Source organism: Aethalodelphis obliquidens, unplaced genomic scaffold, assembly GCF_003676395.1.
Source record: "Aethalodelphis obliquidens isolate GAN/ISIS:26980383/991018 unplaced genomic scaffold, ASM367639v1 scaffold9, whole genome shotgun sequence".
In the NCBI taxonomy this organism is placed as follows: Eukaryota; Metazoa; Chordata; class Mammalia; order Artiodactyla; family Delphinidae; genus Aethalodelphis; species Aethalodelphis obliquidens.
In genome coordinates this window covers 7,772,373-7,787,014 of record NW_020837953.1, presented here as the reverse complement: position 1 = coordinate 7,787,014, position 14,642 = coordinate 7,772,373, and the positions used below count along the sequence as shown (strand labels likewise).

At 40.9% G+C, this 14,642-nt stretch overlaps 1 protein-coding gene across 4 annotated transcripts in view; it reads left to right on the top strand.

Annotated features, from left to right (window-relative positions):
• The window catches only part of TCEANC2 (transcription elongation factor A N-terminal and central domain containing 2), a 38,063-nt gene that overhangs the window by 13,693 nt on the left and 9,728 nt on the right, over nt 1–14,642 (top strand). For all 4 annotated transcript variants that reach the window (XM_027108455.1, XM_027108454.1, XM_027108456.1 and 1 more), the window contains exons 3-4: nt 106–247; nt 14,443–14,636. In XM_027108455.1, coding sequence (XP_026964256.1) covers nt 106–247; nt 14,443–14,636 — 336 coding nt within the window. The remainder of the gene's footprint in view (nt 1–105; nt 248–14,442; nt 14,637–14,642) is intronic.

Here is a 14,642-nt window from a genome sequence, read left to right as displayed (position 1 = left end):
TAATCAATAATTCATATGTCAATAGGAGCCCCATTAACTCAGGTGAAGGCAGATGTCTTTCTAATGAAAATGTTCCATTTTCCAAATGACTTTTCTTTTTCTCAGAGAGTTGTGGTTATAGAAGACATAAAAAGATGGAAAACTATGTTGGAGCTTCCTGATCAAACCAAAGAGAATCTAGTTGAAGCCTTACGAGAATTAAAGAAGAAAATACCCTCCAAGGAAGTGTTAAAATCAACAAGGATAGGTATGTTCCTTCCGAATTTTATAAGTGCTTATATTTTATCTCCTCCTTTCTCCTTTCCTCCCTCCCTCAGACATTATCTATCATATCAGTGCTTCTCAAACTATCTGTGGTAAGAGATCATTGTTTAAAAAATTCTCCATTGGTTACAGACTAATACTTTTAAAATATAATAAAAATTACCAGAAAAATGAAATTAAAATATACAAAATGTAAGCCCTACTTTTTAAAAAAATTATAACAATTTTTATAGAAGTAGAAGTAGAAGTACTTTGTAGAAGAAAGTAGAAGTACTTTGTCAAAGTTTTAAATGCTTGCTTCAGTTTCTGTACTTACTGCATGAACTTGTAACTAGCGTGATCTGTGGATAACGTTTTGAGTGTGCTTGATGCTTGGGTGTGCAAAAATGAAGAAGACATGATTTGTGACCTCAAGGAACTTAGGGTTTGGTGGAGAAACAAGCAGGTTGACAAATGGGAGTAGTAAAATAATATAGGTTAAAAATAAAAGCATATAAATACTGTCCATGGTACCATTCTGATCTGTACAAGGTATATGCTGGCACAGACCACAGAGTAGTCTTACATCTGGGGAATTCAGAAAAGGCTCCATAGAAGAGGCGACATTTCACTTAAATCTTGGCTTTTCCGTCTTGAGTAGAAATAACTTCCAAAGCATGGTTTGTAAAAACAAAATAATAGCAACATTTGCTGCTACATCATTTATTACAGCATTGGAGATATTTTAAGAGGTAAGTCAGGAACTACGTTGAATTACCATTTTAGTACAGTACACAACTGTGAATAATATGCGAGGGAGGGCCAACATGTGTTCCTCAAGCTGCTCCCAAGTCCCCAGGGAGTCCAGGGTAGTCGTTCACAGCTGCTGTTCTTGCCCTCACCAGTGCAGCCATTGCCTTCTCTGCCTCCCCTTGACCTCTTGTTCATGAGAAGCAGGAGAGAAAGCAGCTTCAGACTGGCGCTAACAGCTGGCAAGAGCTGTGTGAAATTCCCCAGAGGTTCCCCCAAGAGTCTTGAGAGTTGCACCCCTGTAATATAAACCAGAATCTGAGAAAATTAGATGCTTAAAGAACATAAAACCCTATCATTATAGCCAAGGAGAGTCTCCCATCTGCTGCTAGATTTTCTCTTTATAGGTTGTGGTCACTAGAGGGCAATAAGACCATTCATATGAGCAGATAAGGTATTTCCACCAGTAGAGGGTACTAGTGGTTAATATTTTATGACATGTATACGTGTACATATGTGTATGTATATGTTCATATTTAGGCACACCACAAATACCACTTACAATCAGATCTTAAATATCAACATAATAGTCTGGAATTGTCCTACAAATACAGAACAGATGACAATTTTTAAAAAATCATTTCTATTTGTCCTTTGAGTACCATTGTGAATATGCTTTCAAGAAAGGGTGTGTCTGATGTTCAGAGATTCCAATTCAAGAATCATAATGAAACCACAACAAGGGGGTATAACTTAAGAGGAGCTGGAAACCATCCAACTTTTGAGTCTTGACCCTATCCCAGGCCTTTCCATAACCTGAGGTTGTATGGAATATACGGGTTCCTTGGTCAGTTGCTAGCCTGAAGATTCATTTGGATCATTGCCTGAGAATGTTTACATTCTTCCACCTTTAGCCTCCTGCCTGTCCCTATCCTGTGGGCTGTAAGGGACAAATATTTACTGAGTACCTTCTTTGTGCTAGGAACTATGCTGACATAATGATGAAGGAGACAGATACTGTCCCACCTTTTTGGAGCCTGCAGTCTAATGGAAGGACAGGCAATTTAACAAGACTTTATCATACAATGCAATGAGTGCTCTGATGATGAGGAGAAGTTAGCCCAAGGAGTATATGTGTTGGGAGTAGAAAAGATGTTAAAGAATGTGTCAGGCCTGGGTATATCACGTGAGCTGTACAGAGGGCTGGAGGTGGGAGAGAACACGGTACACTGCAAAAACTAAAAGAAGTTTTGTGTACTTGAAATGTAATAAGCTGGAGACAGAGTCTGGACCAGATGGAGAAGACTCTTTGTAAGCCATTCAAAACTGTTTGGTCTTAGCATGCGTATTAGTTACCTGTCCCTGTGTAAAAATTATGCCCAAATTTAGCAGCTTAAGTGTCTGTTATCTCACACAGGTTTTCTGAGGGTCAGGAATCAAGGAGCTGCTTATCTGGGTGCTTCTGGCTCATGGTCTCTTAAGAGGTTATAGTCAAACTGTTGGCTGGGACTGTAGTCATCTGAAAGCTTGACCAGGGCTTAAAGATCTGCTCCTAACTCCTCACTTATGGGTTTGCTGGTAGGAGGCCTCGGTTTCTCATCACCTGGGTCTCCCCATAGGGCTGCTCATGACATGGTGGCTGACTTTCCCCAGAATAAGTGATCCGAGAGAGAATAACCAAGATGGAAACCATAGTGTCTTTTATCATCTAATCTTAGAAGTAACATACCATCACTTCTATTATATTCTGTTGATCACACAGACCAGCCTGGGTACAGTTGGGAGACAACTACACAGGGGTTATGAATACAAAGAGGTGAGGATCATTGGGGGCTATCTTGTAGACAGGCTATCACAGCATGTATTTCTTTTAATTTAACCTAGATATATTCTACTTCCTGGACCTGCAGATTTATGTTCATTTGTAGAAGTTTTACAACCATTATCTCTTCAAAAGCACGTCTCCTTTATTCTCTCTATTTATTTGTTCTGGCATTCTACAATTAGAAATTTGTTAGATCTTTTATTTTCCATGCCCCTTAGCTCATATGTCTCCTTGTCTCTCAAAAAATTCTGGGCAGTTTCTTTAGTGTCCCACTATTGTGGGACATCCAAGAGGAAATGTCCAACAGAATGTTGGATGTACAAGGCTAAAGCTAAGGAGGGACAGTAAATATATACTTGAGAGTCATCATCAGCATATAGTTAGAAACTGAGGCAGTTGCCTGGGGAGAGTATTTTGGAAAAGAAAAGAGCCAAGTCCCAAATCCTGAAGCATGTCAATATATGAGGCTCACAGGAAATGGAGAAGGTGTGAGCAGGGAAATGGGAGAGAACGCTGTCATGGAATGGGAAGGAGGGCTTCTGAGAGGAGATTCGTCAGCAGTGTCCATCGTTGTCAAAGGGCCAAAGAAGCGAATTCTAAAAATTGCACGTTGGATTTTACAAAGTAAGGTCATTAATGATTTTGGTAAGGACAGTTTCAAAAGCAAGGTTAAGGGCAGAAGCTTGAGGAGTGAGAAGGAGGTAAGGAAATGAACTGTGAAAACAGACAACTCTTTCAAGAAGTTTGGTATTGAAAGGAAAGAGAGAGGTGGCAATATCAGAAAGGAATGTGGAATTGAAGAAAGTTCTAATTTTTAAAATAGGAAAGAACCTAACCTGTTGAGTGACAGGTTCGTAGGGAGACCTTATCAGGGAGAATGGACCAGACTTGGTAAGGATTGACTGTGGAGATGAGGATGCCATGATGCCTCTCATTTTGTTGTCACCCATACCCCCTTTACTGGCTCTCTCTTTCTACCTTCGGATACACTTAAATCTTCTCGTTTAATTGTCTGCCATCTTTTCCAGATACCTCGTTTCACTTCTTCCTTTTATAGCCAAATTCCTTTAAATATGATTAATAATCACAACTCCCATTTCTGCCCCTTCCCCTCCTTCATTAAATTATTTCCATGCTGGCTTCTCCCACAAACACTATTCTTCTCTCTAAGGACACAAGAGATTTCATTCTATCCAAATCCAGTAGTCTTATCTCAGTTCTCATGTTCCCAGAACCGTGAACTTGAGACCATTGATTACTCTCTTTTCTGTCAATATGAATGATACTGAACTTGTTGCCAGTTCTTTATCTATTTTTTAAATGTTTAGTTCCTTCAAGCCCTTATCTGAGTTTGTAATTACTTATTTAATTATTTACTGAGTTATTTTTTGTTTACTGTACAGTAACTCTATGCCAGCAAGACCATGCAATATATTTTATTCACCAATGCATTTCAAGCATTAGTGTGGCATATAACAGATGCTCAGGATATGTTCATCAAATTGAAAATGACAGGGTCAAACAAGATTTTCTCCATGGCGCTTTCTAGCTTTCTTTATTCCTGTTTCTCGCCTTTCTCTGTTTCTTCCGTCTTTGTCCCCCATCCTCTCACAGGAGGTACTTTTCCAGAAAGCTCAGACCTCAGTCTTTGGCTGCTGCTTTAGAGCACTTAGCCAGAAGCCGTCCACTTCTCCAGCTTAACTGAGGCCTTAATTCAGAAAACTCCTGTGTATGCATCTCCTGTCCTGATCCATTTCTGAATCTTAGATTTTTAGAAATACTGTTCCAATTTACATTGCTACAGTTTTCTTAAAATCTTACTAACTTACTGGGTAAAAATAGCATCTTGTTTTCATTTGCTGTATAGAATGGATTGTTTTCTGTTTGTTTATTGGCACTTTGTCCTTTTTTTGTGAATTGTTTGTGTTCTTTGTCCATTTACTGTTGAGATCTTATAGTTTTTGTTTTCTGTTTCTGAACTTTATACATGTCAATGTCATAAATGTTTAAATCCATTTAGCTACCTCAGTTTATAAACAAGGAAATTCAGACTCAGAGAGATGAAGTGACTTATCCAGGGCCATATAGTGAGTTAGCACCAGAGATGTAATGAGAATCCAGGTCTCTTGGGGCAGTGTTCTTTCTTGGTTTGCAGACTGCCATTGTGCCCTGAATCCCAGCCATATGTGCCTTAATTTTACTGGACCATCTCTATGGGTTCTGCCATCTGCTCAAGCTCACCTCTTTTAAATCAGAATTTAGTGCCTTTTCTTGTGTACTTCAAATGGGAGTTTTCTCCTAGTATTTTCATTTTAGTCAGTGTTTGCTCTGACATAAACTCTTTAGGTGCAAATGTCCAGCAGGCAGTTGGAGATGTAGGACTGAAGCTCAGATGAGAGACTAGACTAAAAATATGTATTTGGAAGACATTCGCCTGGAAGCATTTGCTTAAAAATCACTTAAGTGGATGAATTCTCTGAGTAAAAGAAAAGATTAAAGGGCTGAAGGATTGAGCTGGGGAGAATATCCGTGGCAGGGAAATGGGAAAAGGAAGAGGAGCCGGTGAAGAGGCAAGAGTGTAATTAGAGAGAGGAAGAGAACCAGGGCTGTGCAGTGACACGCGGGCTAAGGAGGAGAGTGGTTTGTTTGTTTTTTTTTTTTTTTGTGGTACGTGGGCCTCTCACTGCCGTGGCCTCTCCCGTTGCGGAGCACAGGCTCTGGACGGGCAAGCTCAGCGGCCATGGCTCACGGGCCCAGCCGCTCCGTGGCATGTGGAATCTTCCCGGACCGGGGCACGAACCCGTGTCCCCTGCATCGGCAGGCTGGCTCTCAATCACTGCACCACCAGGGAAGCCCAAGGAGAGTGTTTTGAGAGGCAGGGGAAGTGAGGAACCTCACTGTTCTCAAGTGGTCTGGGAAGTTGAGGGCCAGCTGGGCAAAAGCCTTTGGATCTAGCACCTAATGGGGCCTCTGTGTCTGAATACCTTTATTATAAAGGAAACCAGTGGGCGGGGATATTAAGTAAATGGCTGATGAGGCAGTGGAGTGAGACCTTGCACTCAACCTGGTAGGCCGGCATGCCCCACTTCTGCAATACTGTAGGTATAAATATTCTGGGAGAAGTTTTAAGTCCATCATATTGATCTGATTTTCATTTATAATTGATTAACAACAAAAAACCTTGTACTTACAAAGTGCTTTCACATCTACGACTTCATTTGATCCATATAACAATTCTATAAGGTAAATATTATTATTTCTTCATTTTACAAATGAGAACACTGATTTCCTCATTTTACAAATGAGAACACTGAGGCTTAGAGAGTTTAAAGTAACTTGCCCCAGGTCGGGAAACCAAATAATAAGCGACAAAGCTAAGGTGGACTTATGCCATGTCATGCCACCTCCTGAAACCCAAAGATGCACCTTTGTCCACGGCAAGCTCTTACTTGTCCTTTAAGACCCAGATGAAACATAATCGTCTTGGTGAAGCAAAAAATGTTGAATGAATAAATGAGTTAGTGAGTGAGTGAAAGAATGCGTATGTGATTTGACTTGCCCAAGTTCATGGGATAAGTTAGTGGCAAGGAACTTTCAAATGGCCTTCTGTTCTTAAGTTGTCCCATAGATTCAGCAATCCTGAACGCTGATAAGCTCCTGTGTTCATTATCTATGAATAGTGCCGTAACAAATCGCCAGAAAATTAGTGGTTTAAAAGGCACAGATTTATTATCTTACATTTCTATAGGTTAGAAGTTCAGTACAGGTCTCAGTGAGCCAAAATCAAGGTGTTGGCAGGGCTACAGTCCTTTCTGGAGACTCTAGGGGAGAATCTGTTTCCTTGCCTTTTCCAGTTTCTAGAAGCCACCTGCATTCTGTGGCTTGTGATTCTCTTCCTCCATCTCCAGAGCTGGCAATGGTGGGTCGAATTCTTTTCACACCTCATCTCTCTGACCCACTCTTCTGTCTCTTCTGCCTTTAAGGACTCATGTGATTAGATTGGGCTCTCCTAGGTAATCCAGGCTCATCTCTCCATCTCGGTGTTCTTAACCTGAATCACATCTGCAAAGTCCCTTTTTCCATGTAAGGTAACATATTCAGAGGTTCTGAGGATTAGGGCATGGATGTCTTTGGGGACTATTATTTTGCCTACCACAGCCCTCCAACTACTCTGTGCTCTTTCAGGTTCTATGCTCTTATTCACTCTACTGCTTGTCAAGACTCTGGACGAGAATTGCCTCTTTCATGATATTCCCTGGCCCGTTTGCCAGCCAAATTGACTCCTCTGTCCTTTTGGCCCTTGGTTTCCCCCTTCAATACTATCTTAGGAGTGCACTGTTTTTGTTTAGGTGTCTTCTCCTGTGCTTAGACCTACCTGGAGCTCCTTGAGTAAAGGGCTGTGTCTTGTTCAACATTCTATCCCAAAGTGTAGCACAGGGCCTGGTACTTACTAAGTATTTGATAATGTTTGTTAAATGAGCAAAAGACCGCTTCCTGCAGGGAATTTGTCTTAATGTGCTGGGATGCAGAAGCCCCGAACTCTTAAACCCAAGGGACTTGACCTAGATCATAAGACCAGCCAGTGGCACTGCTTGCTTTACCATAAACTTCATGGAGCAAATAATGACTTTTTGCAGATCATTAACTTCCTCGATGTAGCTACTGACCAACTTGTGACCTTGGGGAAAGATCATGGAGCCTCATTTTTTCCATCTGGATCAGGAAGAGGTAGGACTGTATGATCACTGGAGGCAACAGTATAGGGTTAATACTTGAGCTCTGCAGCCAAACTGCCTGCATTTGAAACTTGTCCCTGCTTCTTACTTGCCATGTCCTGCACAAGTTTCTTAACCTCTTAGTTCCTTAGTTCTTTACCTGTTAAACGGGGAATCATTATAGCACCTCATAGGGTTGTTCTGAGAATTCATTGACTTAAATGTAAAGCATTCAGTGCAGTGGCTAACTGTCATTATTGTTATCATGAAATTCCCTTTTTCATTTAAAGTTTGTCATTCTGTCTTGTTTTTTATAGAAGAGGGTTCCCTAGGCCTCCTCTCTCCTCTTTTCCTGCCCCAGACTCAGTGCCTTCCCTGCTGTTACTCTTCCTTCTGTCACCCTCTTGCTTGCAAAGCTTGCATCCCCCAGGTCTCCTCATAGCCCCTGCCCTTCTTGGGGTGGTTTCCCTGGTGCTGGGAGAGCCTCCTGACCAGTCCAGGTGGGGCTCCTGTGGGAGTATCTGTGAGGTGTACTGCCCCCTGCAGGCCAAGAGCAGTGATTCCTTTGCCCTGGCCTGAGAGTCGAAGACTTCTGCCCTTTGGCTCTTCTGATTTAGGAATATCAAGAAGGTGAACAACATTATCTTAACAGAACTTTATTGGACACTCTCTGTGTGCCAGTCGCTAATAACAGAGAAGGACGGGGTGTTGGGGCATTAAGTATGCAGGCTCTGGGGTCAGGCTGCTGTGCTCAGATCCTGGCTTCCATGCTTACTAGCCCTGAAGCCCTGGGCAAGTAGTAAGCAGGAAGGGTTCTTAGCAATGGGTAAGAATTAGAAACTTTTCATTCAGTTCTTTACAGTATAGTTCCATTATTTCGTTTGCAATTGTGTGATTTTCCCAATCCACTGCATCCATATTGAAATGTTAGTACAAAGCCAATTTGAAAGCCAAATGTAAACTTTTTTTTCTTTGTAATATAACTGTTTGATTCAGTTCCGCAAACATTTCTTGATTGTTTTGTGGTAAGGCACTATGCTGGGAGCTGGGAATCTATCTTGGAGTAAGGAGTAAGGTATGGGGCTCTGCACCCAAGATGTTTACATCAAGTTTAGAGGGAAAAGTGGGCATTTAAACCTTCTAGGCAGGGGGAGCAGTGTGAGCTAAGTACAGAAATGTAAGAAGGCCAGACAGCCTGACCCTATCAAGGACACGCAAACTGCTTGCTATGGCTAGAACTTAGCACCTGGAGGCCAAAGGGGTAGGAGGGCTGGGACTGAGGAGAGGAAGGAAAGAGAGAGATATGGTGAGAGGTATGGCCAAAGAGGTTCCAGGTCATTGAGGGCTTGAATCTATACTTAGAAATTAACTTGAGGACAGAGGAGAGAACCATTGAAGGGCTTCTGGTAAGGGAATGATGTGATTAAATTGTGTTTTTAAAAGGTTAATTTGACTTTAATATAGAGGATGAATTGGAGAAGGCCACTCTGGGGACAAAGATTGATTAGTAAGTCATTGCAGTAGACCTGTGGAGAGGTGATGAGGACCTGAATCAGGGCAGCAGGGAGAATAAAGAGGGACGTGAGGAAAAGGAAAAGATGCAAGAAATGTTAAGGAGCCTAGGGACTTCCCTGGTGGTCCAGTGGTTAAGGCTTCGTCTTCCAATGCAGGGGGTGCATTAGCTCCCCCACCTCTTTGATCCCTGGTGGGGGAGCTAAGATCCCACATGACTTGGGGCCAAAAAACCAAAACATGAAACAGAAGCAATATTGTAACAAAGTCAATAAAGACTTTAAAAATGGTCCACATCAAAAAAAAAATCTTAAAAAACAAATGTTAAGGAGCCTAAAGTAATGGGTGAATGCTAGTGCCATGTGTGACAAGAAATACAGGAGGAGGGACTGAGGGGGATAATAATGAGTTCCATTTTCCATTTTAGAAATGTTGAGCTAGAGGTGCTTGCAAAATAAGCAGGTAGAGATGTCCAGTAGGGGACTGGATATTTGGGTATTGTGCTCAGTGAGAGCCTTTAGGCTAGAGATATGTATTTGGGAGTCATCTGCTTGCAGATGGTAGTTGGACCACAGGAGTGGGTAAGATTACTCAGGGAAAACAGGTGAAGAAAGAAGAGGCGAGGCCAAGGACAATGTCCCAGCTGGGGTTCACAGGTAATTAAAGGTTGGGCAAGGCATGTACAGCCAGCAGAAGAGATGGAGAAGGAAGAGGAGAATCAGTAACAGATGATATCTCAAAAAGCAATGGAAGAGAATATTTCAGAAGGAAAAAGGCAGCAGTGACAGATGCCACAGAGGTATCAAGTAATGTCACGATGGAAAAGGTCCATTGGATTTGACAAGAAGAAGGACTCTCTGTGGGACTTGTGCATCTTCATTTCTTGTATATAAAGGTGGATCAACGGTGCCTGTCTTGGGGAGAGAAAAGGATAAGGTGGGGAACACATGAAGGGAAGGATCTCTATTCCAAAGAAACCTGAATGCACTTCTAGTGTAGCATATCCCGTGCTGTTAGGATTGCTTACAGGTTGAGCCAGCCCATGAGATTGTGAGCTGAACTGCATAGATACATACAGTCCCACTGCTCAGAGGAGACCCTTGTTAATAATTTCATTATAAATTCTTTTAGACTCTTTTTCTCTGTGTATAAACAAATATATGTGTTTGTTTATATATATATATACACACACAAATGTAATTTTAAAAATAAATATTGGCTTATACTGTGCATGCTCTTCTGAGAATCTGAGTAAAGTAATCATCTTTCCATGTTACTACACATAGAGCTATTGCAGTCTTTTCTTCCTGTATTTTTTTTTTTTTTTTTTGCGGTATGCGGGCCTCTCACCGCTGTGGCCTCTCCCGTTGCGGAGCAGAGGCTCACGGGCCCAGCCGCTCTGTGGCATGTGGGATCTTCCCGGACCAGGGCACAAACCCGTGTACCCTGCAGCAGCAGGCGGACTCTCAACCACTGCGCCACCAGGGAAGCCCGCTATTGCAGTCTTTAATGGCTGCCAAGTATTCATTGTTTGAATGGACTATAATTCATTTAACAGATTGGACCCTTAATGGTGAGCTTGTAGGTTGTTTTTAACTTTTTGCTGCTGTACACAGTACTGTAATGAATATTTTTATACATAAATCTTCTTTGCACACTGTGGCAGGGTGAGTGTAGGTTAAATTCCAGGGACTGTGTCTCATTCATGTCTGTATCCTCAGCACCAGGCATTAAGTAGGTGCTCTGTAAAAGTATTAAAATGCCCTGAATTGAGGTCTTTGAGGTCCTGCAGTGTCTCATTTACCTTTGTGTTTTTACCATCCACAACAGTGACCAACAGCACAAAATATTGTTTTCTGAGTGAATAATCTCAAGGATATGGAGAACTCCAGCCAGAAAAGGAAAGTGTTGAGTAGTGACTTCAGCTTTAAGTGGCATGTGTTTCATAAGCACCTCACTAAGCATCGCTAACTAGGAAGCACCTTGAGATATTTCTAATGAGGGCTCTGCATTCCTCCCCTTCACCTTCTTCCTTGTGATGAGTATTGATGTACTTCTTTCCCTGGTCAGTAGAAAGACTAGATAAAAATTCCTGGGAGATAATGGGATAGAGAGAGAAGTTAAAGAATCTTGTCTTCCCTTCAAAGTTACTTCCAGGGTGCTCTTCACAGAACCTTTAAAGCAGGGAGAGTTTCCTGTTCAGCCCTGCATGACTAGTACCTAGCGTACCTAGTACAAAGAGGAGGCCTTCAGTCGCCATGTGAGGAGTAAATAAAGCAACCAAGTGTTGAGCTATGCAGTTGGTGTGATCTGAGAAATTTTCTAAATGTTTTGACCATTTTCCCAGATTGAATTCTTTTCCATTTCCTTTTGTTCATTGATGCCTCTTTTATTATATATTAATTTTTATATACAGTAGGGTTTGTTCCTGAGCTTAATTAATTAATTATGGCCGCGTTGGGTCTTCGTTGCTGCGCACGGGCTTTCTCTAGTTGTGGCAATCAGGGACTGCTCTTTGTTGCAGTGCGCAGGCTTCTCATTGCGGTGGCTTCTCTTGTTGGTAGAGCACGGGCTCTAGGCGTGCAGGCTTCAGTAGTTGTGGCACATCGGCTCAGTAGTTGTGGTGCACGGGCTTGGTTGCTCCGCAGCATGTGGGATCTTCCTGGACCAGGGCTTGAACCCGTGTCCCCTGCATTGGCAGGTGGATTCTTAATCACTGCACCACCAGGGAAGTCCCCTGAGCTTCACTTTTTATTCCACAGATCTATCCATCTGTTGTTTTGGTGCCAGTCCATATAATTTTAGTTGCTTTATAATATGTTCCAATAGCATATAAGGCTAGTTATACCTCATAATACATAAGAGTATTTTATGCTATTACCCATTTGTTTTTCTAAAATAAGTGTAAAGCTATTTGGATGTATTCTAATAAAAGCAGCCTACTAAGATTTTTTTATTGTAATTACATTAAATCTACAAATTAATTTCTATATTGACATCTCTGTACTGGTCTTTCCATCATATAATATGGTATATTTTCCCCTTTCATTCAAATTTTCTGTTATATATTTTAGTAAAAACATATGTATTTCCTCATCTGGGTTTCTCATTCCCCAACATTTACCAAACACCCACTCTCCCGACCCCCTCTCCTGCCCCTGTTTTCTGCTGGAGATCCAAAGATAAACGTGTCACAGCTCTTGCCCTCAAGGAGCTCTCTTTGGTGGGCAAGAGAGATAACTGATCAGATAATTACAACTAATTATAATAGTTATTGTGATGAACAGGAGCATGAGGTGCTAAGGAAGCACAGAGGAGAGGTACCAGCCAAGACTGGGGGTTATTATTTTAAGGAAGACTTCCTGGAGAAGGGGACTCCTGAACTGAGTCTTAAAGGCAGAATGTAAGTTAACCAGATGAAGAGAGAAGAAGGAATATTCCAGGCAGACAAAATGCTCATTGGAGTATATGTTCAAAAGTAAAGAGGTGAGAAAAATATTGAAGTGTCTTAGGAGCTGCAAGTAGCTAGAGTATCGATGACAGTGGGGTAATAGCTGGAAATGAAGCTAGAAGGTAGATGGGAAGGTGGCAGATAGTGAAGGTACTTGTGTGACTAGATAAGAATTTGGATATAGGATTGAAAGGTTTAAGTGGTGGAGTGTAATGGTCAGATTAATGTTTTAAAAAATATCCCTGAAAGAGAAACGAATAAAGTTAAATAAAGACCACTCTGGCTGCAGTGTGGAAGGTGGCATTAAGAGGCCAGTCAGGCTGCTGGAGTCATCTGGAGGCGACATGCCCTAAGGCAAGGTCAGTGGTGACGGGATGGAGTTTAAGAGTGGTTCCAGAGCTATTAAGGAGATAGGCACATACACAAACAGCACATGGGCATGCAACCCCCTCTTGTTAATGAGTTGCTAAGTGGTTTATGGTTTTTACTAGTTTAAGCATGATTTTCCCCCTATTATACTGACTGTTTATTGCTGACATAAAAAAGCTATCGATTGTTTTTAAAAGTATACCTACCTTATATTCTAATACTTTTTGAACTTTAATTCTAAATATTTACTTGATTTCTTTGGCTTTTCTATGTGTTTATTTTTATCTAAGTACTTTTGCATATGATATTTTTTGACCCTTTCCTCTTTTTCCATTTTTATTATGAAAATCTCAAACATTCACAAAAATAAAGAGAATAGTACAAACCCCCATAGGCCTTTCACCTACATTCAGTAACTATTAAGGTTTGGTCGCATTCACTTTATCTTTCCCTTTTTTGTGTTTTTGTGCTGTTACTGAAGTATTTTAAAGCAGAATCTCAGACCTTTTGTCATTTCAGCTCTACATACTTCAGTATGCATCTCTAAAACATATGGATCTTTTCTTACATGGCTACAATGCCATCATCGTGCTCAACAAAATCAACAATAATTCTTTGATATAATTGAATAACCAGTGTATATTTGTATTTCTTGTTTATATCAAAATATATTTTAATTGGTTTATTCCAGTCAGGATTTGGATCACACATCACATTTGATAGTTTGGACTCAAAAGACTCTTTTAATCTTTAGCAATCCATAACCTTACTCCCTTTTTTTAAAAGTGCCATTGATGATTGAATGTTGTCCTGTAGAATGTCCCACATTCTGGATTTGTTTCTTATGCTGTAATTTAACTTATTCCTCTGTCTCTCATATTTTCTATAAACTGGAGGTTAGCTTTGAATGACTAGTTACTAGGGTTATGGTTCATCTTTTCCTTGGGAGGAGGGTGTAAGACTACTTCATAGGTAGGGCTGTGAAGTGCTACCTCTATCTGATAGTGCCACTCTTAGGGATGCTAAGATTGATCAGTGGAGATGATGACACCTCATCTTTCCATTGTACATTTCCCCATCAACTTTTCATTGACTGATTTCATCCACTGTTGATTGTCACCTGAATGAATTATTTCATCATGGGCCACAAAATTTTTTTAAATTCTGTCAATTTTATCACATTTATTAGCTGAATAAAGAATATTCTGTCAATAACTTAGGACTGTTTGGTTGTCCTGAAATATAATATGTACTGAAAAGACAAGATAAATGCTTAATTCGTTTTCTTTTATTGCAATTTTTGGATTAAGGAGTTGGTACCTTAGGTGTTCCATTTTAAGTATCTATTGATCGTGCTTCTGTTTTATGACTTATTTCATTGGCTAGCCCAGTGATTCTCCCCCAGTGATTATCTTGTTATCTCAGCCTTTAGAAACAGGTCTTCATTTGCACAAGAGCCTTTACATCCTTAGGTGTGTGAATGACTTGCTAAGTGTCACACATTAGTCCTTCCAGTTCTGTACCTTTCAGAAGAATAAAGAACAACCTTTTCTTTGGTTTCTGTTCTCTTGTTCCAGGTCACACTGTGAACAAGATGCGTCAACACTCAGATTCAGAAGTGGCTTGTCTTGCCAGAGAAGTTTACACTGAATGGAGAACTTTCATTGAAAAACACAAGGATAGACCTTCTATAGAAGTCCGAAGTGATTCCAAAACCGAGACATTTAGGAAAAATGCCCAGAAATTACTCTCAGAAGCCTTGGAATTGGAGGTAATG